The following is a 24437-nucleotide window of genomic DNA, read 5'->3' on the forward strand; positions in this document are numbered from 1 at the left end:
AAAGAATGTAAAATGGCCGCCGGATCGGGTGTATTTATAAGTTAGGGGGAATGTCCAAGTGTCCATGTGCTGTAATGTCTCAATTGGCTGTCCTGTACCCCATGATGGATGTGTCATCATAGGTCAAAGTTCTTTTACACAGTAAAAACACGGAAGTCCGCCAGGCGAACGGCGGCAATAGTCCGCCGATTGGGCGAATCGCGAACAGCCGAAATTCGCCGCTAAACGACCGCCGGGCGAACCGTTCGGCCATCACTAATTATCTGTGTCGCTGGAAGAAGGGAACCTTGGTCTGGACCTCATGGAAGGTCCTCATTGGGTCGGGAGACTCTTCACCTCGGAGAAGAGAAGTTACAGAACAGAATGAAAGACTCGGAATCGGCTACAAAAGAATCATTTTATTGTTAGAAATTTCCTGCGTCCTGCCGCCGCCGCCGTCCCGCGTTCCAGAGACGGGCGTTCTAGAATCGGCTCATACCAGTCGTAAAACACATTGATATATTTTCCAGAGATTTGTCCAGCGCGTTTCCGCCAAATTTTCCCAAACGTTTCGCATCTAATTTGCGAGAGTAAAAACCGTAATATAAAATTCCCTGGGTGACATTCAACGCACCTGACTGTGCGGCGTCCGACGCGGCTCTGCCGGGTGGGGCAATCTGTCCGCTGCTATAAAGAGGAAACCTAGAAAGAACTTTACCAGGTCCCCTCAGTCCTCGTACCTCACCTCGTACCTCACCTCGTACCTCATCTCGTACCTCACCTCGTACCTCATCTCGTACCTCACCTCGTACCTCACCTCATTCCTCGTACCTCACCTCGTACCTCATCTCGTACCTCACCCCGTACCTCACCTCGTACCTCACCTCGTACCTCACCTCGTACCTCACCTCATTCCTCATACCTCACCTCGTACCTCACCTTGTACCTCACCTCGTACCTCATCTCGTACCTCACCTCGTACCTCACCTCGTACCGTGACCTGCGCCAAACTAAACTACATAAAAGGTCGTCAGAATCGCCCCAGAAACTCTTCAGATTTCTTATTTCATGAATATAAGGTTGTGCTTCTAGTTAGAATTGTGGCAAACCTACCGTAGGGACTTCAATTGGAGAGTTCCTACATGAATGGAGGGTTGTGTAGTCAGCCTGAGCTTTGATTATGTTATCGGTGCTCACTAGGGTTCTCCTAAACCGAGGTTCTTCCTCCCTTAGTTAGTGCGAGGAGATAAAATGTATTGAGTTAGGAATATTTATCAGCCTTGGCCAGTCACCGAGGGTGGTATTCCATTGATGTGAGTTGATGGAAAAAGGTATATAATTGCAGCAACGTCCTAGAAGGGCCTCCTAGGCTTGGCTTGGTGAGGATGTCAATGCAGAGGTTATGCCTCCTAGGCTTGGTGAGGATGTGAGTGTAGAGGTCTTGCTTCCTAGGCTTGGTGTGGTGAGATGTCAATGTAGAGGTCTTGCCTCCTAGGCTTGGTGTGGCTTGGAAGTCAATGTAAAGGTCTTGCCTCCTAGGCTTGGTGTGGTGAGGATGTCAATGTAGAGGTCTCGCCTCCTAGGTTTGGTGTGGCTTGGAAATCAATATAGAGGCCTTGCCTCCTAGGCTTGGTGTGGGGAGGATGACAATGTAGCTATCTTGCCTCCTAGGCTTGGCGAGGATGTGAGTGTAGAGGTCTTGCTTCCTAGGCTTTGTGTGGTGAGATGTCAATGTAGCTATCTTGCCTCCTAGGCTTGGTGTGGCTTGGAAGTCAATGTAGAGGCCTTGCCTCCTAGGCTTGGTGTGGTGAGGATGTCAATGTAGAGGCCTTGCCTCCTAGGCTTGGTGTGGTGAGGATGTCAATGTAGAGGCCTTGCCTCCTAGGCTTGGTGTGGTGAGGATGTCAATGTAGAGGCCTTGCCTCCTAGGCTTGGTGTGGTGAGGATGTCAATGTAGAGGCCTTGCCTCCTAGGCTTGGTGTGGTGAGGATGTCAATGTAGAGGTCTTGTCTTCTAGGCTTGACGTGATGAGAATGTCCGTGTAGAGGCCTTGCCTCCTAGGCTTGGTGTGGTGAGATGTCAATGTAGAGGTCTCGCCTCTTAGGCTAGGCTTGTTGTGGCTTGGATGTAAATGTAGAGATCTTGCCTCCTAGGCTTGGTGTGGTGAGATGTCAATGTAGAGGTCTTGCTTCCTAGGCATAGTGTGATGAGGATGTCACTATAGAGGTCTTGCCTCTTAGGCTTGGCTTGGATGTCAGTGTAGAGGCCTTGTCTCCTAGGCTTGGTGTGGTGATGATGTCAATGTAGAGATCTTGCCTCCTAGGCTGGGTGTGGTGAGGATGTCAATGTAGAGGTCTTGCCTCCTAGGCTTGGCTTGGATGTCAGTGTAGAGGTCTTGCCTCCTAGGCTTGGTGTGGCTTGAATGTCAATGTAGAGGTCTTGCCTCCTAGGCTTGGTGTGGTGATAATGTCAATGTAGAGGTCTTGCCTCTTAGGCTTGGCTTGGATGTCAGTGTAGAGGTCTTGCCTCCTAGGCTGGGTGTGGTGAGGATGTCAATGTAGAGGTCTTGCCTTCTAGGCTTGACGTGATGAGAATGTCAATGTAGAGGTCTTGCCTTCTAGGCTTGACATGATGAGAATGTCAATGTAGAGGTCTTGTCTGCTAGGCTTGACGTGATGAGAATGTCAGTGTAGAGGTCTTCACCTCATACGGTTGGTGTAGTGAGGATGTCAGTGTGGAGGTTCTCACCTCCTAGGCTTGGCATAGAGAGTGTAGAGGTTTTGGCCTCCTAGGGTTGGTGTGGTGAGGATGTCGGTGTAGAGGTCTTGCCTCCTAAGCTTGGTGTGATGAGGATTTAAATGTAGAGGTCTTTGCATCTTAGGGTGGGTGTGATGAGGATGCCAGTGTTGAGGACTTTGCCGCCTAGGCTATTCCTTGGGGGGGGGGGGGGCAGGGTAAAGAAGGGCTTTTGTTCTCTTGGAAGACCCAAACCCAGGCCCAAGAAATCTGTGTCAGAGGACCAAAATCCTTTTGGTCGGTGATTACTGATTATTAGGACCACCAGCAATTGCTGCTATTGAGAAGGGTTCTCATAAAGGGCTATTACCAAGTTTCATGCAAATAGATGTCCTGTGATATTTTAGCTTTTTTTGGGGGTATTACAGTGCCTTGAAAAAGTATTCATACCCCTTGAAATTTTCCCCATCTTATCATGTTACAACCAAAAACGTAAATGTATTTTATTGGGATTTTATGTGATTGTGATTATGTGATTTTCTCCTTTGCCCGGCCCGGTCAGTTTAGGTGGATGGCCATGTCTTGGTAGGTTGGCAGTTGTGCCATACTCTTTCCATTTTCCGATGATGGATTGAACAGAGCTCCGTGAGATGACCAAAGCTTGGGAGATTTTTTTTTTTTTTTTTTATAACCTAACCCTGCTTTATACTTCACAACTTTATCCCTGACCTGTCTGGTGTGTTCCTTGGCCTTCATGATGTTGTTTGTTCACAAAGGTTCTCTAATAAACCTCTGAGGGCTTCACAGAACAGCTGTATTTATACTGAGATTAAATGACACACAGCTGGACTCTATTTACTAATTAGGTGACTTCTGAAGGCAATTGGTTCCTCTAGATTTTAGTTAGGGGTATCAGAGTAAAGGGGGCTGAATACAAATGCCCCTCCCCCACACTTTTCACATATTTGTATCATTTATAATTTTCCGTCCACTTCACAATTATGTGACACTTTGTGTTGGTCCATCACATAAAATCTGGTTTTGGTTGTAACATGACAACATGTGGGGGATTTCAAGGGGTATGAATACTTTTTGAAGGCGCTGTATGTGCGACTGAAAACTGTAAACCCCTCGGGGACTGAAGTCTAACCGCTGCCATTGGCGGGTCGGAGAGTTTCTGGGTTCCTCAATGGGCGGGTCACTGTTAGAAATGGCAAGACAGCCCAATACATTTCCGGCTTCCTCGAGGGTCCTCTCTACACTACAAAATGCTGCTCTCCGGCCCCCAGGCTGTGGCACTGCCGGTGGGAACGGTTCAACCTGTTGGAGTTTGGAGCGCCCGTTGACCCTCGGAGTTGTACAGTGAGTAAAACTGAAGCGGAGTTCCTCCATATTGTGAGAGTGCCCCTAATGCCACAAAATAAGAGGGGCTGATTCTATATTTAGGGTCTGAACGGTCACCAAACGACCTATAGGACCATGACTAAGATATAAGAGAGAAGATGATAGGAATACTAATAAGGTCACCCCATGTCCACCATGTTGTACAATTGGTGAGATATTGGCATTACAAGGGGGGGGGGGGATCGGAAGAGCTGGAGATCAGCCGCGTCTGTGGCCTTTGCCCTCTACGAGTTCTCCTGGCCCTCCTGTGGTTGGCAGCTCTTGGTCTTCTCACACTTGGCCAGGCGGTTCCCTTCCCAGTAGCCCACATCCTGCCCGTCGTGGCAGCGGCACTTGGTGCAGGAGTCCACCCAGACGTACTGCCCCGCCGGGATGACCCGCTTCTGGGTGGCATCGGCATAACAGTTCGGACCTGCAGGGGGGGGGAGAAAAAGGGAGACGAGTTCAAATCACTTTCATCTCCTATTGATTGCAGTTCTCGGGGTGACTACACTATTGCAGATCTTTGTAGAGAGCCACCAATTTACATAGTCCTGTACATTAGTCCCGCCCCCAAGGAGTTTACAATCCCACAGGGTCAATAGACCTACCAGCAAGTCTTTGGCACGCAGGAAGAAAACTCCCCCAGCACAGGGATAGCATGCAAACTCCATGCAGACAATGTCCTGACCAAGATTTGAAGTGATGACCCCAGTGTTTAGCAGCAAAACCTGCACAGGTTACGCTTTCCCTTGTATGTTTCGTCATCCGCCCTTGTATGTTTTGTCATCTCCCTTGTAGGTTTCGTCATCTCCCTTGTAGGTTTCGTCACTCCACCTTGTATGTTTCGTCACTCCCCCTTGTATGTTTCGTCACTCCCCCTTGTATGTTTCGTCACTCCCCCTTGTATGTTTTGTCACTCACCCTTGTATGTTTCGTCACTCACTCCTTGTATGTTTCGTCATCCTCAGGAGCTAGACCCCATCATACTTTGTCGCCCATTTTTCTGTGCTGGTCAGACTCTGAGATGTAGCAAAACATAAGAGGCTCATCTAGGGATATGTGTAACCCCCCCCACCCCCAACACAGGAATTCACAGTGCCCCCCCCCCCCCATGGTCTCCATCTTTTAAATTCGCAATAAATGAAATTGAAGGAATCAAATTGACTTGTGTCATGCAAAACGCCCCATTTAGGGCTCATTCGGGGGGTAAAACCCTGTGGTTGGCCCCACCCCCTGAGGATCTTCAGGTTGTGTGCAGAAAATTAAAAGTCAGCAGCTAAAACACAAACTAAAAGGCCAATTACCTGTCCGGGGATCCAGCGCTGTCCTCGGCCGCGCCGGTTCTTCATCGGCCTTCGGTCCCCGGTGCCGTCCAGTTCACTAAGGGAAGTGCGTTATGACTCCTTGCGGCTTCAAAGTCGGCTTCCCACTGCGCATGCGCAAGCTGCGCTTTGTGAATGGACATGCAGCCTACTGGGACCTGTGATGTGTCTCAGAAGGGTGTGGACAAAGAGGGGGGGGAGGGGGAGGAAAACTTCCACTCGGATAGCGTGGGGGGGGGGCATTCCAGCGGATACCTGTCACAGCCAGTTGCAGTTTCTCCAGAACTATGTACTAGTGCGGGGATCGAGTGGGGTTAAAGTGGGCGGTGAGGAGGCGATGCAATGCCTGACAAATGCCCTCTAAATAACGGTCTGAGCACAGATCGCTCTTCAGTGAGAAAAGAACAAGTAAATGAGGCCTTAGACCTGATGTGTTACTGTTCATGCATCAACATGCGCAGTGCCCTGCGCCAATGTGCGTTGCTATAGGCAGCTAATTCAGTTTGACCCGTTGATTCGGCCAGAATCGGGCGCTTCCGCTGTGGTGCGCTGGACTGGGGGCGTGCTGCCCGCTACCATATCGGTGCGTTGGGGTACAAAGTGAGTGACACCTCCGTGCATGGCGGTACGTGCGTTGTCAGGTGTTGTGGGGATGAGCTCTGAAGAAGAGGGGATACCCCCCGAAACACGTCGGATTTCTTTGGACTTTCATCCCACCCAAGTTTACTGGCCAGTAGATCTTTCTGGATGGTTCATATAATGGACTTTTTTTTATTAGACGTGTGCGGTTCGTTTAGTTACGAATTGAAATTCGGAGGAATTTTCATTTTTGGAAATTCGGATGTATCCGAGTTACAATAGTACCGAATATGAACGAATTCCAAATAATGAAAAAAAAAAATCGGGCGAAATGCGAATCGTATTCAAATCGTTTTCAAATTCGAATTCTAAAATTTTTTACATTTTAATTGTTTTTTAATTAGAATAGTTTTGGTATTTCCAAAGAGAATAAAATAGAATAGAAAGTAAATGAATAGAATATAAAAAAAATATTAGAATAGAAAAGAATATAACAGAAAATAAAAGAACAGAATAGACTAGAATATAATAGAAACAAATAGAATATAATAAAATATAATATAATATAACCATCTTCGGAAATTCAAATAGAATAAATTTGAATTTGAATACATAAGAAAAGAATAGCATAGAAAAGAATAGAGTACAAAAATAGAATAAACTATAATAGAATAGAAAAGAAAAGAAAGAATATAACCATTTCCCAAAATTCAAATAGAATCAATTCGAATTGAATAGATTTGAATATAATATAATAGAAATAGAATAGAATTAAAAAAAAATAGAATAGTAAGAATATAACCATTTCCCAAAATTCAAATAGAATCAATTTGAATAGAAAAGAATAGCTTAGAAAAGGAAGATGGTTACATTCATTCTATTCTGTTGTTTTTTTCTATACTATTGTGTTATTTTCTATTATATTCTACTCCATTCTTTTCTATTCTATTCAAATTTGATTTGTTTCTATTTGAATATTTGAAAATGGTTATATTATTTCTATTCTACTGTTTTTTTTTTTTTATTCTATTGTTTTCTATTCTAATTTCAGAAGATGGCTAAAATTGAATTATATATATATTTTTTTTATTATATTCGATTATTTTCTATTCTGTTCCATTCTATTCTCTTCTTTTATTTTCTATCCTATTTTGTCCTGTTTTGCTCTATTAGATTATTTTATCTTCTGTTATATTCTTTTCTATTCTATTTTTTTTATTGTATTCCTTTATTTTCTATTCTATTTTATTCTCTTTGGAGATTCGAAAACTATTCGAATTCGAAAACTTTTCGATTTTTGAAAACTATTAGAAATGTATTTGAAAACTTATTGATCGATCCAAATTCAAAAATTTGAATAGATTAAAATATAAATAAACAACACGAATTCCGAAAACAAATGTAAATAAAATAATTTCTGTAAATAACAAATTGAAATGAAACAAATTTTTTCGTTCTGCACATCTCTACTTTTTATTATCTGCTTGATTTTATCCCTGGTTTGTGAATATGCAATTTACCTTTAGATAAATGTCAGTGTTGTAATGGTGATGCGCTGGTGCGCCCGATGTCCCTTTTTTTGTCCCCTGTCCCGGTTCTTGTCCCCTGTCCCAGTTTTTTTCCCCTGTCCTGTTTTTGTCCCCTGTCCTGTTTTTGTCCCCTGTCCCGGTTTTTGTCCCTTGTCCCAGTTTTTGTCCCCTGTCCTGTTTTTGTCCCTTGTCCCAGTTTTTGTCCCCTGTCCTGTTTTTGTCCCCTGTCCTGTTTTTGTCCCCTGTCCCAGTTTTTGTCCCTTGTCCTGTTTTTGTCCCCTGTCCTGTTTTTGTCCCCTGTCCCGGTTCTTGTCCCCTGTCCCAGTTTTTGTCCCCTGTCCTGTTTTTGTCCCCTGTCCTGTTTTTGTCCCCTGTCCCGGTTTTTGTCCCCTGTCCTGTTTTTTTTTTTAACTTTGCAGGAATGTGCAAATAGAGACTTTTCGAATGTTTCCTATTTTACCCCGGAATACTTCCGAGACCCCAGTTTTGTGCCCTGTGCCCCCCCCCCCACCCGCTGGCACACCCTAGGTACTTCCCTGCAACCCGGACAGTTCTTAGTTCAGATAGTAATGGCAGCGGGGTCACTCACCATCTTTGCAGCGGGGACAGCACTCCCCCTTCTCGTAGACGGGGTTCACACATGGTGGGGGGGCGCAGTCGGCCACCAGGCAGCGGGCGATGCCATCGATGTCACAGGTGCACTGCTCACACTCCGAGGGCTGCAAATCAAACACAAGTTAGTGACTCCATGTAGATAAAGAGGAGGGGTACTACCCCCTTCCTCCCCTAATTTACGGATGTGGCATTGGGAGGGCTGCTTTCTCATTTTCCATGACTCCATGTAGAGAAGAGGAGGAAGTCTTGGGGCCCGTGTAGATGGGAAGTCTTGGGGCCCGTGTAGGTGGAGAGTCTTGGGGCCCGTGTAGATGGGGAGTCTTGGGTCCCGTGTAGATGGGGAGTCTTGGGGCCCGTGTAGATGGGGAGTCTTGGGGGCCGTGTAGATGGGGAGTCTTGGGGGCCGTGTAGATGGGGAGTCTTGGGGGCTGTGTAGGTGGAGAGTCTTGGGGCCCGTGTAGATGGGGAGTCTTGGGGGCTGTGTAGGTGGAGAGTCTTGGGGCCCGTGTAGGTGGAGAGTCTTGGGGCCCGTGTAGGTGGAGAGTCTTGGGGCTCGTGTAGGTGGAGAGTCTTGGGGCCCGTGTAGGTGGAGAGTCTTGGGGCCCGTGTGTAGGTGGAGAGTCTTGGGGCCCGTGTGTAGGTGGAGAGTCTTGGGGCCTGTGTAGATGGAGAGTCTTGGGGCCCGTGTAGATGGAGAGTCTTGGGGCCCGTGTAGATGGAGAGTCTTGGGGCCCATGTAGATGGAGAGTCTTGGGTCCCGTGTAGATGGAGAGTCTTGGGGCCCGTGTAGATGGAGAGTCTTGGGTCCCGTGTAGGTGGGGAGTCTTGGGGCCCGTGTAGATGGGGAGAATTGGGGCCCGTGTAGGTGGGGAGTCTTGGGGCCCGTGTAGGTGGAGAGTCTTGGGGCTCGTGTGTAGGTGGAGAGTCTTGGGGCTCGTGTGTAGGTGGAGAGTCTTGGGGCCCGTGTAGATGGAGAGTCTTGGGGCCCGTGTAGGTGGAGAGTCTTGGGGCCAGTGTAGGTGGAGAGTTTTGGGGCCCGTGTAGGTGGGGAGTCTTGGGGCCCGTGTAGGTGGGGAGTCTTGGGGCCCGTGTAGGTGGAGAGTCTTGGGGCCCGTGTAGGTGGAGAGTCTTGGGGCCCGTGTAGGTGGGGAGTCTTGAGGCCCGTGTAGGTGGAGAGTCTTGGGGCCCGTGTAGGTGGAGAGTCTTGGGGCTCGTGTGTAGGTGGAGAGTCTTGGGGCTCGTGTGTAGGTGGAGAGTCTTGGGGCCCGTGTAGATGGAGAGTCTTGGGGCCCGTGTAGGTGGAGAGTCTTGGGGCCAGTGTAGGTGGAGAGTTTTGGGGCCCGTGTAGGTGGGGAGTCTTGGGGCCCGTGTAGGTGGGGAGTCTTGGGGCCCGTGTAGGTGGAGAGTCTTGGGGCCCGTGTAGGTGGAGAGTCTTGGGGCCCGTGTAGGTGGGGAGTCTTGGGGCCCGTGTAGGTGGGGAGTCTTGGGGCCCGTGTAGGTGGAGAGTCTTGGGGCCCGTGTAGACAGGAAGTTTACTCTGGGGGGGCATCTATGGGACCTGATCAGGCTAGGGGGTATGTGGGAGGTGTGATCAGAGTGGGGGTATCTGGGGGTGTGATCAGGGTGGGCGTATATAAATGTCCATGCGTTAGGGGGTGCAAATTACTTGCCTTGCCCTGGGTGCCGACAACCCACACTATGCAACTAAATGGAGCTACCCCTGCATTGCAAGGGTTAAATGCCTGGTCTAGGGGATTGGCTCCCCTTCCCTCCCTGCAATCTGCTGATTGGTCTGCAGGTGGCACCATCAGCAAAGAGCTTTTCATGTCTGCAGATTATTGCAACCAAACAAAGTGGAAGTTCCTGGAAATGCTGGAATATTGTAGAATAATTGACCAGCTGGGGTCAGTTCACTAAACCCTATTTCTCCATCCATCTGGCGGATCGGATCGGAAGTGGACTCTACGCTCCGTCTTCATCCAATCCCCCATAGAGGAGAGCGGCGCCCTGCCAGGTCGGTCCCTGCAAAGTGTGCAGATGGACCGGTCATCTGCCTCCATCGATCCCCGCTGAGCAAAGCAGAGAATAAAAAACCGACAGGTGTGAAAGGGGCCATAACGGCCAATAACATGCGGTAAAATAGCGATTGCGGTAAATCAGTTTTGAAAGTCCAATTCACGAAGAATTTTGCATTAAATAACGAATGTGGTGTTTGTTCGATTGAGCGGTAATTTATCGCACTGAGCTGGTTGCTAAGGAGCGGGCTGGAAAGCCGGCCGCTGTGTCCTTAACAACAGATGACTCATCAGCCGTCAGCGGGTTCCCCACTGACAGCTGAATGTAAAAAAGACATGCGGGCAACTAAAAATTATGAAAAAAGAACAGCGTGGGGGGGAAGCCAATGCCAATTTTTTTTTGTGGTTTTTAAAACAACGCGGGGTCCCCCCCCAATCCATACCAGACCCTTATCCGAGCATGCAGCCCGGCAGGTCAGGAAAGGAGGGGGAGCGAGTGACACCCCCCCCCCCCCCGAACCATACCAGACAAAATGCCCTTTACATGGGGAGTGGTGCTTTGGGCCGGGAGACTGATCAGAGACTGCGGACATAGTACAGGAGACGGTCAGAGACTGCAGACATAGTACAGGAGACGGTCAGAGACTGCGGAAATAGTACAGGAGACGGTCAGAGACTGCGGACATAATACAGGAGATGATCAGAGACTGCAGACATAATACAGGAGATGATCAGAGACTGCGGACATAATACAGGAGATTATGAGAGACGGCAGACATAGTAGAGGAGATGATCAGAGACTGCAGACATAGTAGAGGAGATGATCAGAGACTGCAGACATAGTACAAGAGATGATCAGAGACTGCAGACATAATACAGGAGATGATCAGAGACTGCAGACATAATACAGGAGATGATCAGAGACTGCAGACATAATACAGGAGATGATCAGAGACTGCAGACATAGTACAGGAGATGATCAGAGACTGCAGACATAATACAGGAGATGATCAGAGACTGCAGACATAGTACAGGAGACGATCAGAGACTGCAGACATAGTACAGGAGATGATCAGAGACTGCAGACATAGTACAGGAGATGGTCAGAGACTGCAGACATAGTACAGGAGATGATCAGAGACTGCAGACATAGTACAGGAGACGATCAGAGACTGCAGACATAGTACAGGAGATGATCAGAGACTGCAGACATAATACAGGAGGTGATCAGAGACTGCAGACATAATACAGGAGATGATCAGAGACTGCAGACATAATACAGGAGATGATCAGAGACTGCAGACATGGTACAGGAGATGATCAGAGACTGCAGACATAGTACAGGAGATGGTCAGAGACTGCAGACATAGTACAGGAGATGATCAGAGACTGCAGACATAGTACAGGAGACGATCAGAGACTGCAGACATAGTACAGGAGATGATCAGAGACTGCAGACATAATACAGGAGGTGATCAGAGACTGCAGACATAATACAGGAGATGATCAGAGACTGCAGACATAATACAGGAGATGATCAGAGACTGCAGACATGGTACAGGAGATGATCAGAGACTGCAGACATAGTACAGGAGATGGTCAGAGACTGCAGACATAGTACAGGAGATGATCAGAGACTGCAGACATAGTACAGGAGATGATCAGAGACTGCAGACATAATACAGGAGATGATCAGAGACTGCAGACATGGTACAGGAGATGATCAGAGACTGCAGACATAGTACAGGAGATGGTCAGAGACTGCAGACATAGTACAGGAGATGATCAGAGACTGCAGACATAGTACAGGAGATGATCAGAGACTGCAGACATAGTACAGGAGATGATCAGAGACTGCAGACATAGTAAAGGAAATGATCAGAGACTGCAGACATAGTACAGGAGATGATCAGAGACTGCAGACATAGTACAGGAGACAATCAGAGACTGCAGACATGCGGTAGAAATGGTTGGGGGTTGTGCTGCAGGAGAGTGTTGGAGATCTCGGCTATTTGTGAATGATAAGATGAGAGGAAAGGATACAATTTATAAACAATGTATCTCTAGAAGGTGGAATAATCTTTCCTTTCCCTTTCACAGACTGCAATCCTCTGGGGCTCCGAGGGGCCACACAATAAGTGGCACAGGGGCCTGGGGCAGCCCTGGAGCCACAGTTTGGGTTGCAGGTGGAATGTGGCCCCTCAGTGTGACCCCTCCCCCTATCAGTCCAGTCCTCTTTCTGGCGTGCGATCGGATCGCTGTGATTGGTCCACAGCCAGACTGTCTGTATAATCCCATTATTAGGGAAGAATTTCCTGAGCGCACACATTCCATGCAGTACAGGAGACCCCCCCCCACCCCTTCCCGGATGGCGAGGCGGCTGGGAACGATTTTACGGATAAGAGGAAGTCTGGAGAACAGATGAGCCTTGTGTGCCGATCGCCCCGATCCACGATCATCAGAGATCCCATATTACTTCCACCTGGAGACACTCCGAGGGGTCCGCACAGGTGGGGGGAGGGGAAGTACTAATATTCATCAGATATATTCTTCATGATGAGCGATGTGTCCCCCCCCAAAGAGATCGCAGGACCCCCCTGACAACACCTTCATCTGCATTTCTCTGCAGAAGGACGGCACCATTTTGTTCAGGCATCATCCAGGGTCATCCTCTACTTCCTGGACTGAGATGGAGGCACAATCATGTAAATTCTGGTGCCTGTGTGGTTCTTGGACATCTTCACAAATGCTTGACACAGATCAGCCCCCCGCTGCCATCTCTCTCCTACAAAGTTACAATGTACAGTCTGATCACTGGGGGAGGGGAAACATAGGAAATGCTTCCCCCAGTCTTGTATACAGGACAGACACACAGGGCCCTTCTCATGTGTTCCCTCCCGGGGGCCCCCAGCCTTGTACAGGACATGTCAGGTCCGGATCTCACCGTTGCTCCATCCCGCACAGCTGGGACTGGTTAACCCCCCCCCCTCTTCCCCGGATGTTCCCTACATTCCGGAAATCTCATTAAAGATGAAATCAGATCCTCTGACACTTCCCCCAGATACAGATGACAACAATTGTGACCCCCATGTGGCTTTTTTCTGTGTGATGGGGGCGGGGTCAGTGTTAGGGACGCACACAGAACCCATTTCTCATGTGTGATTATTAGATCAGCTCTGGGCGGCCAATCATGTAACCCGCCCAGTGACTCTCCCACGGTGTGTTCTCCGCCGGGCAGTGCCAAGGCCACTGAGAGTTATTAACATCTCTATTAATCAGAGTGCTGAATATATGACAGGCAGGGCATGGAGGAGCACGCTGGGTAATAGTCGTAGTAATTGGCGATATCTCCCTCGCTCGCCACACACTGGGAGATAATCGGGGAATATTCGGATGCGTTCCAGATCCAGCACTAGAACGGCCGTAAAAATGGTAAAACTTTCATCTTTTATTGGCTCCCTCTGTCTTTACACGCGATACATTTACAGCTGTGATGACCCGAAGACTGCGTCCTCTCCGGAGACTTACAAATCGCATTTCAGGGTGGAAACATGGAGGAGGACGCTGAATACGAGATTTCCCGACAGAGAAGAGACCGAGAAACACTGATAATCATCACAGATCAATCACCCAATAATAATCTTCACGGATCAATCACCCAATAATCATCATCACAGATCAATCACCCAATAATCATCACAGATCAATCACCCAATAATAATCTTCACAGATCAATCACCCAATAATCATCATCACAGATCAATCACCCAAAAATCATCACAGATCAATCACCCAATAATAATCTTCATGGATCAATCACCCAATAATCATCACAGATCAATCACCCAATAATAATCTTCATGGATCAATCACCCAATAATCATCACAGATCAATCACCCAATAATAATCTTCATGGATCAATCACCCAATAATCATCACAGATCAATCACCCAATAATAATCTTCATGGATCAATCACCCAATAATCATCACAGATCAATCACCCAATAATAATCTTCACAGATCAACCACCCAATAATAATCATCACAGCTTTATCATCCAATAATCATCATCACAGCTCAATCATTCAATAATAATCATCACGGCTCAATCACCCAATAATCATCACAAATCAATAATCTGATAATAATTATCACAGATCAATCACCGATAACGATGAGAGACGTGGAGGGGCGGTGATGACGGGAGAAGTTGTGATCGGTGGATATTCAGGAAGATAACAGCGGAAGAGAAGACAGCCCCAGAGGAGAAGACCGGAGGAAGAACACATCACCGGAGGGAGAAGACCAGAGGAAGAACACATCACCGGAGGGAGAAGACTGGAGGAAGAACACATCACCGGAGGGAGAAGACCGGAGGAAGAACACATCACCGGAGGGAGAAGACTGGAGGAAGAACACATCACCGGAGGGAGAAGACCAGAGGAAGAACACATCACCGGAGGGAGAAGACTGGAGGAAGAACACATCACCGGAGGGAGAAGACTGGAGGAAGAACACATCACCGGAGGGAGAAGACTGGAGGAAGAACACATCACCGGAGGGAGAAGACCGGAGGAAGAACACATCACCGGAGGGAGAAGACTGGAGGAAGAACACATCACCGGAGGGAGAAGACCAGAGGAAGAACACATCACCGGAGAGAGAAGACCGGAGGAAGAACACATCACCAGAGGGAGAAGACTGGAGGAAGAACACATCACCAGAGGGAGAAGACTGGAGGAAGAATACATCACCAGAGGGAGAAGACTGGAGGAAGAACACATCACCAGAGGGAGAAGACTGGAGGAAGAACACATCACCAGAGGGAGAAGACTGGAGGAAGAACACATCACCAGAGGGAGAAGACTGGAGGAAGAACACATCACCAGAGGGAGAAGACTGGAGGAAGAATACATCACCAGAGGGAGAAGACTGGAGGAAGAACACATCACCAGAGGGAGAAGACTGGAGGAAGAACACATCACCAGAGGGAGAAGACTGGAGGAAGAACACATCACCAGAGGGAGAAGACTGGAGGAAGAACACATCACCAGAGGGAGAAGACTGGAGGAAGAATACATCACCAGAGGGAGAAGACTGGAGGAAGAACACATCACCGGAGGGAGAAGACCGGAGGAAGAACACATCACCGGAGGGAGAAGACCAGAGGAAGAACACATCACCGGAGAGAGAAGACCGGAGGAAGAACACATCACCAGAGGGAGAAGACTGGAGGAAGAACACATCACCAGAGGGAGAAGACTGGAGGAAGAACACATCACCAGAGGGAGAAGACTGGAGGAAGAACACATCACCAGAGGGAGAAGACTGGAGGAAGAACACATCACCAGAGGGAGAAGACTGGAGGAAGAATACATCACCAGAGGGAGAAGACTGGAGGAAGAACACATCACCAGAGGGAGAAGACTGGAGGAAGAACACATCACCAGAGGGAGAAGACTGGAGGAAGAACACATCACCAGAGGGAGAAGACTGGAGGAAGAACACATCACCAGAGGGAGAAGACTGGAGGAAGAACACATCACCAGAGGGAGAAGACTGGAGGAAGAACACATCACCAGAGGGAGAAGACTGGAGGAAGAATACATCACCAGAGGGAGAAGACTGGAGGAAGAACACATCACCAGAGGGAGAAGACCGGAGGAAGAACACATCACCGGAAGGAGAAGACCGGAGGAAGAACACATCACCGAAGAGAGAAGACTGGAGGAAGAACACATCACCGGAGGGAGAAGACAGGAGGAAGAACACATCACCGGAGGGAGAAGACTGGAGGAAGAACACATCAGCGGAGGGAGAAGACTGGAGGAAGAACACATCACCGGAGGGAGAAGACCGGAGGAAGAACACATCACCGGAGGGAGAAGACTGGAGGAAGAACACATCACCAGAAGGAGAAGACTGGAGGAAGAACACATCACCGGAGGGAGAAGACCGGAGGAAGAACACATCACCGGAGGGAGAAGACCGGAGGAAGAACACATCACCGGAGGGAGAAGACTGGAGGAAGAACACATCACCGGAGGGAGAAGACCGGAGGAAGAACACATCACCGAAGAGAGAAGACCAGAGGAAGAACACATCACCGGAGGGAGAAGACCGGAGGAAGAACACATCACCGGAGGGAGAAGACTGGAGGAAGAACACATCACCGGAGGGAGAAGACCGGAGGAAGAACACATCACCGGAGGGAGAAGACTGGAGGAAGAACACATCACCGGAGGGAGAAGACCGGAGGAAGAACACATCACCGAAGAGAGAAGACCAGAGGAAGAACACATCACCAAAGAGAGAAGACCGGAGGAAGAACACATCACCAAAGAGAGAAGACTGGAGGAAGAACACATCACCAAAGAGAGAAGACTGGAGGAAGAACACATCACCAAAGAGAGAAGACTGGAGGAAGAACACATCACCGGAGGGAGAAGACCGGAGGAAGAACACATCACCGGAGGGAGAAGACCGGAGGAAGAACACATCACCGAAGAGAGAAGACTGGAGGAAGAACACATCACCGGAGGGAGAAGACCGGAGGAAGAACACATCACCGGAGGGAGAAGACCGGAGGAAGAACACATCACCGGAGGGAGAAGACTGGAGGAAGAACACATCACCGGAGGGAGAAGACCGGAGGAAGAACACATCACCGGAGGGAGAAGACCGGAGGAAGAACACATCACCGGAGGGAGAAGACCGGAGGAAGAACACATCACCGGAGGGAGAAGACTGGAGGAAGAACACATCACCGGAGGGAGAAGACTGGAGGAAGAACACATCACCGAAGAGAGAAGACTGGAGGAAGAACACATCACCGGAGGGAGAAGACCGGAGGATGAAGACACATTGGAACTATGACAGGGGTCATTCTTCACTTTTAATAAAGAACTTATGAAAAACCGTCTCTTGTTTTCTATTTTAACTGCACTGCTTTTTTTAGGGGTGAATAATTAGGAGTACAATGTACCCCATACTCATTCACATGGGGGAGGGGAGGGATCTGGGGGCCCCCTTGTTAAAGGGGGCTTCCAGATCCTGATAAGCCCCTCCACCCACAGACCTCCACAACCTCGTCCCAAGGTTGTCAAGAAAAGGCCCTTGTCCCTATCAACATGGGGGCCAGGTGCTTTGGGGTGGCAGAGCCCCCATGTTGCGGGCATGTGGCCTGGTATGGTCCAGGAGCGACCACTTTCCTGACCTGCCAGGCTGTATGCTCTGATAAGGGTATGGATTGTGTTTTTTTTTTTTCAATTTTGGAGTGGGGTTCCCCCTCAAGATCCTTAAAGCACAAGTCGCATGCCACAAGTCGGATGCCACAAGTCGCATGCCACAAGTCGGATGCCACAAGTCGGATGCCACAAGTCGCATGCCACAACTCGGATGCCACAAGTTGGATGCCACAAGTCGGATGCCACAAGTCGGATGCCACAAGTCGCATGCCACAAGTCGCTTGCCACAAGTCGCATGCCACAAGTCGGATGCCACAAGTCGCATGCCACAAGTCGCTTGCCACAAGTCGCTTGCCACAAGTCGCATGCCACAAGTCGGATCAATTAAGATGATGATCCCGACTTCCATTCAAATCAATGTGCTGAAATTGAGCCCAAGTTGGACCAAAGTAGTGCAGGAAAGATTTTCAAAGTCGGAGTCAAAGTCCTTACAATCAACTCCTCTGATTGGATCCTTTTTCATCTGTAAAATATCCCATTGGTAGCATTTTATTCTGTTAATCAATAGAAGTTATTGATCGTCCTCCGCCGTCACTCATCTTCAGATTCAGGGATCTGCACTCAGGGGTTAAGCTGGCGGTATATTTTCCATGTACGAGGCGCTCGCCGCCCCGCGCCTCTTCCCCTTTCCAGTTGCTATTCAGGAACTTGTAAGTGGAATGTTGAGACGGCGGATCCGGCGCTCAGCACTGCGCTCTCTGTGTCTGGGCCGGAAACCTGAAGCCTCTGGCTGGGAATGTGACCCCCCCCCAGGAGCGCAGACTAAATTTAGGAGGCGTCGGTTTCTATGGCCAGAAATGTACAAATGTCAGGACTGTGGGCTGAGCGGACCCCGGAGGAGACCCAACAACCACCGGCCGTGACTGGACAACAACCACCGGCCATGACTGGACAACAACCACCGGCCGTGACCAGACAACAACCACCAGCCGTGACCAGACAACAACCACCGGCCATGACTGGACAACAACCACCGGCCGTGACCAGACAACAACCACCGGCCGTGGCCGGACAACAACCACCGGCCGTGACCAGACAACAACCACCGGCCATGACCGGACAACAACCACCGGCCGTGACTGGACAACAACCACCGGCCGTGACCAGACAACAACCACCGGCCGTGACTGGACAACAACCACCGGCCGTGACTGGACAACAACCACCGGCCGTGACCAGACAACAACCACTGGCCGTGACTGGACAACAACCACCGGCCGTGACCAGACAACAACCACCGGCCGTGACTGGACAACAACCACCGGCCGTGACCGGACAACAACCACCGGCCGTGACCAGACAACAACCACTGGCCGTGACCGGACAACAACCACCGGCCGTGACCGGACAACAACCACCGGCCGTGACCGGACAACAACCACCGGCCGTGACCGGACAACAACCACCGGCCGTGACCGGACAACAACCACCGGCCGTGACCGGACAACAACCACCGGTCCTGACCGGACAACAACCACTGGCCTTGACTGGACAAGAACCACCGGCCGTGACCGGGCGGCGGACAACAGCCACCGGCCATGACTGGACAACAACCACCAGCCGTGACCGGACAACAACCACCGGCCGTGACTGGACAACAACCACCGGCCGTGACCGGATGGCGGACAACAGCCACCGGCCATGACTGGACAACAACCACTGGCCGTGACTGGACAACAGCCACTGGCCGTGACTGGACAACAACCGCCGGCCGTGACCGGACAACAACCACTGTCCGTGACCGGACAACATCCACTGGCCGTGACCGGACTACAACCACTGGCCGAGACTGGACAACAACCATCGGCCGTGACCGGAAAACCACCGGCCGTGACCGGACAACCATCGGCCGTGACCGGACAACCATCGGCCGTGACCGGACAACCACCAGCTGTGACCGGACAACTGCCGGTCTTGACTGGACAACCCCCGGCCATGACCGGACAACCGCCGGCTGTGACCAATCACCGGCCATGACCAAACAATCACTGACCGTGACCAGTATGAGAAGGTGGCAGAAGTGAGGTATAGGGGACACAATGACCAGTATGAACAGGTGGCAGAGATTAAGTATGGGGGGGCACAATGACCACTATGAGCAGGTGGCAGAGGTGAGGTATAGGGGGCACAATGACCACTATGAGCAGGTGGCAGAGGTGAGGTATAGGGGGCACAATGACCAGTATGAGGTGGCATTAGGGGAAGTATGGGGGGCACAATGACCAGTATGAGCAGGTGGCAGAGGTGAGGTATAGGGGCACAATGACCAGTATGAGCAGGTGGCAGAGGTGGTGTATAGGGGGCATAATGACCAGTATGAGGAGGTGGCAGAGGTTAGGTATAGGGGGCACAATAACCAGTATAAGCAGGAGGCAGAGGTGAGGTATAGGGGGCACAATGACCAGTATGAGGTGGCATAGGGGAAGTATGGGGGGCACAATGACAAGTATGAGCAGGTGGCAGAGATTAAGTATGGGGGGGGGGCACAATGACCACTATGAGCAGGTGGCAGAGGTGAGGTATAGGGGGCACAATGACCAGTATGAGGTGGCATAGGGGAAGTATGGGGCACAATGACCAGTATGAGGTGGCATAGGGGAAGTATGGGGCACAATGACCAGTATGAGCAGGTGGCAGAGGTGAGGTATAGGGGCACAATGACCAGTATTAGCAGGTGGCAGAGGTGAGGTATAGGGGACACAGTGACCAGTATGAGCAGGTGGTAGAGGTGACGTATAGGGGCACAATGACCAGTATGAGCAGGTGGCAGAGGTGGGGTATAGGGGGCATAATGACCAGTATGAGGAGGTGGCAGAGGTTAGGTATAGGGGGCACAATAACCAGTATGAGCAGGTGGCAGAGGTTAGGTATAGGGGGCACAATAACCAGTATGAGCAGGTGGCAGAGGTGAGGTATAGGGGGCACAATGACCAGTATGAGGTGGCATAGGGGAAGTATGGGGGGCATAATGACCAGTATGAACAGGTGGCAGAGGTGAGGTATAGGGGGCACAATGACCAGTATGAGCAGGTCGCACAAGTGAAGTATAAGGGGCACAATAACCAGTATGAGCAGGTGGCAGAGGTGAGATATAGAGGGCACAATGACCAGTATGAGGTGGCATAGGGGAGGTATGGGGGGCACAATGACCAGTATAAGCAGGTGGCACATACGAGGTAAATGGGGAATAATGACCAATATAGCCAGGTGACAGAGGTAAGGTATAGGGGGCACAATGACTAGTCTGAGCAGGTGGCAGAGGTGAGTTATAGGTGGCAAAATAACCAGTATGGGCATGTGGTATAGGGGGCACAATGACCAGTATGAGCAGGTGGCACAGGTGAGGTATAGGGGGCACAGTGACTGGTATGGGCATGTGGCAGAGGTGGGGTATAGGGGACACAATGACCAGTATGAGAAGGTGGCAGGGGTGAGGTATAGGGGGAGACACAATGACCAGTATGAGAAGGTGGCAGGGGTCACATATAAGGGGGCACAATGACCAGTATGAATGGGTGGCAGAGTTGAGGTATAGAGGCCACAATGACCAGTATAAGCAGGTGGCAGAGGTGAGGTATAGGGGGCACAATGACCAATATGAGCAGGTGGCACAGGTGAGATATATGGGGTACAATGGCCAGTAAGGGCGGGCGCTAGAGGTGAGGTATAGGTGGTACAATAACCGGTATGAGAAGGTGGCAAAAATGCAGTATAGAGGCTACAATGACTAGTATGAGAAGGTGGCACAGGTGAGGTATAGGGGGCATAATGACTGGTATAAGCAGGTGGCAAAGATTAGGTATGGGGGGGGGCGCAATGACCAGTATAAGCAGGTGAGTATGAGTAGGTGGCACAGGTGAGGTATAGGGAGGCACAATGACCGGTATGAGCAGGTGGCAGAGATGAGGTATAGGGGGCACAATGACCAGTATAAGCAGGTGGCAGAGATTAGGTATAGCGGGCACAATGACCATCATGAGCAGGTGATTATGAGTAGCTGGCACAGGTGAGGTTTAGGGGGGCAGAATGATTGGTATGAGCATGTGGCAAAGGTCACATATAGGGGCACAATGACCAGTATGAGCAGGTGGCAGAGGCGAAATATAGAAGGCGCAATGGCCAGTATGAGCAGGTGGCAGAAGTGCAGTATAGGGGGCACAATGACCATGGGCAGGTGGCAGAAGTGTGGTATGGGGAGGTACAATGATTAATATGAGCAGGTGGCAGAGGTGAGGTATAGGAGGCATAATGACTGGGATGAGCAGGTGGCAGAGATGAGGTATGGGGGGCACAATGATCAGTATGAGCAGGTGAGTATGAGTAGGTGGCAAGGGTGAGGTATAGGGGGGCACAATGACTGGTATGTGCAAGTGGCAGAGGTCACATATAGGGGCACAACGACCAGTATGAGCAGGTGGCAGAGGTGAGGTTTAGGGAGCACAAAGACCAGTATGAGCAGGTGGCAGAGGGGACATATAGGGGGCACAATGGCCAGTATGAGCAGGTGGCAGAGGGGACGTATAGGGGGCACAATGGCCAGTATGAGCAGGTGGCAGAGGTGAGATATGGGGGGCACAATGACCAGTATGAGCAGGTGGCAGATGTGAGGTTTAGGGAGCACAATGGCCAGTATGAGCTGGTGGCAGAGATGGCATATAGGAGACACAATGACCAGTATAAACAGGTGGCAGAGGTGAGATATGGGGGACACAATGACCAGTATGGGCAGGTGGCAGAGGTGAGATATGGGGGACACAATGACTGGTATGGGCAGGTGACAGGTGTGAAGAATAAGGGGTACAATGACAAGTATGAGCAGGTGGCAGTGTGGAGGTATGGGGGGCACAATGACCAGCATGAGCAGGTGGCAGAGGTGCAGTATGGGGGGCACAGTGACCTATATGAGCAGGTGGTAGATGTCAGGTATAGGGGGCACAATGACCAGTATGAGAAGGTGGCAGAGATGAGGTATGAGGGGCACAATGACCAGTATGAGAAGGTGGCAGAGATGAGGTATGAGGGGCACAATGACCAGTATGAGAAGGTGGCAGAGATGAGGTATAGCGGGCAAGTAGTGATGGGGACAATGTATGTCAGGGGTAGAAAGTGGCACAGATTTGTAGCTAATGGACAGATATGCCCAGTGTATGGTGGTGTAGAATGTTGGTACCTGGAAGTGTTCGCCCAGCTCGTAGACCTCTCCTCGGTACTCACAGCCAATCTTCTCGCAGCGGGGGCAGCAGTCGGTGGGGTAGTGACTGACATGCATGCAGGCGGGTGGCAGGGCGGTGCACTCTGTCCTGGCACAGGCTGGCCCCTCTGTGGTACACTCACACTGAGTGCAATGGTCCGAGTCCAGGAAATACCACTCACCAACATAGTACACACTGCCATTTGCTTCACATGTGTTCACCTGGTGAGCCGCAGACAGTCCCATCTGGCTTATGAGGAGCAGGCAGAGCAGGGAGGTGGGTGCCCACCTGTCCAGCCTGGTGACACCGTTGGTAGATGCCATGATTAGCGACACAGGTGCAGGAAGAGATAATGAATCCAGAGAACCCTTCAGACAATCTGCTCACTTGAACCCTGTGGCTAAAGGTGGTCGTTCTGTACAAAGGTCCTCCAGGACAAGTGCCAGTATACGGTCAGTATACGGTCGGTATACGGTCGGTATACGGTTAGTATACGCTCAGTATACGGTCAGTACCAGCCTTGGTATTACTCTACAATGATGTCTGTAGGGCACACGGTTCTCTACATGATCTGCCAACAGGGTTGGTCTTTGTGTAGTAGTGGGGAAAGTTTGCAGACAGGTTCAGCCTCAGAAATAGGAAATAATGATGACAAGTGTCCGGCACCAGTACCTGTATTGGTGAGCAGATCCGGATCTACCGGAAGAGGAGCACCCAAGACGATGTCCGAGAATAAAATCTGTAGGGATCCAGAGGCTCAGAGTGAACTCTGTTGGATCAGAATCGGTCCAGTTGTTTCGTAGATCCTGAAGGCTTGAGGCGTATCCAGTAGATGGTTAGATCCCTGGGAAGTGGAGTAGATACTTGTAGTTCACAATGAGTCCTGCGGTTTGGTGGATCCCATTAGATCCTGTGGTTGTGGTACTTTTTCAGGAAATGCTTTAGGGGTGTCTATCCTCTTCTTCTAAGATCCAATCAGCAGCGTGGTTTGGTGGATTCTGGTGGCTCACGGGGATTTCTGTGCTTTGGTGGATCTTAGTGAACCCTGACTTGCGGTTGAAATCAGTGAATCCCGTGGTTTAGTTGATCTCAGTGAATCCTGCGGTTTGATGGGTCCCAGAGGAACCCTGTGGTTTTGAAGACCTCAATGAACCATGACATTTGATGGATCTCAGTGAACCCTGAGGTTTTGTGGATCCCAGTGAATGCTGTGGTTTGGTGGATCACAGTGAATCCTGATGTTTGGAGGATCCTAGTGAATCCTGGTGGACCTCAGGGAATCCTGTAGTTTGATGGATCTCAGTGTATCCTGAGGTTCGAGGGTCTCCAGTGAATCCTGTAGTTTGGTGGACCTCACTAAATCCTGGTGGATCTGGGTGAATCCTGTGGTTTGGTGGATCTCAGTGAATCCCGTGGTTTGAGGGATCCCAGCGAATCGTATAGTTAGGTGGGTCTCAGTAAGTTGCGCGGTTTGGTGGATCTCAGTAAATCCAGCGGTTTGGTAGATCTTAGTGAATCTTGTGGTTTGGTGGATCTCCGGAAATCCAGCGGTTTGGTAGATCTTGGTGAATCTTGTGGTTTAGTGGGTCTCGGTGAATCCTGTGGTTTCGTAGATCTTAGTGGCTCACACTGGATCCCCCCCTGGTTGGGCAGGTCCTGGCAGTCCGGCTGGCTGGAAGTTTGCTGTGTCAGCCCGCAGTGTCTGAGTGGCCCCCACTCCGCTCCTCTTTTATAATTTGGGCATGTGATGGGAGGGGGGGCTCCTGGATCTCTGGGTGGATGAAGCTCCCATTACAGACTCATTCTTCTCGGCTCTCTGTGTCTCTGGGCTGGA

General features: G+C 50.1%; 1 protein-coding gene across 20 annotated transcripts; it reads right to left on the reverse strand.

Moving 5' to 3' along the window:
- Positions 1 to 378: 378 nt before the first annotated feature.
- Positions 379 to 24437, reverse strand: LOC143926731 (von Willebrand factor C domain-containing protein 2-like). Of its 20 annotated transcripts, none has more exons than XR_013262134.1 (5): positions 22582 to 24437; positions 8121 to 8250; positions 950 to 4531; positions 847 to 882; positions 379 to 791 (listed from the first exon to the last, which is right to left on the reverse strand). XR_013262134.1 is itself a non-coding variant. In XM_077450755.1 (3 exons), the coding sequence occupies exons 1-3, from the start codon at positions 22924 to 22926 to the stop codon at positions 4344 to 4346; spliced, it is 663 nt and encodes a 220-aa protein (XP_077306881.1). In that variant the 5' UTR covers positions 22927 to 24437; the 3' UTR covers positions 379 to 4343. The 20 variants fall into 20 exon arrangements, 1 of the variants encoding a protein (XP_077306881.1); XR_013262138.1 differs by having other exon boundaries at positions 379 to 779; positions 811 to 882; XR_013262141.1 differs by having other exon boundaries at positions 379 to 767; positions 847 to 870; positions 926 to 4531.

Source organism: Lithobates pipiens, unplaced genomic scaffold, assembly GCF_037356315.1.
Source record: "Lithobates pipiens isolate NorthernLeopardFrog02 unplaced genomic scaffold, aLitPip1_a1.2 Scaffold_23, whole genome shotgun sequence".
Taxonomy (NCBI): Eukaryota; Metazoa; Chordata; class Amphibia; order Anura; family Ranidae; genus Lithobates; species Lithobates pipiens.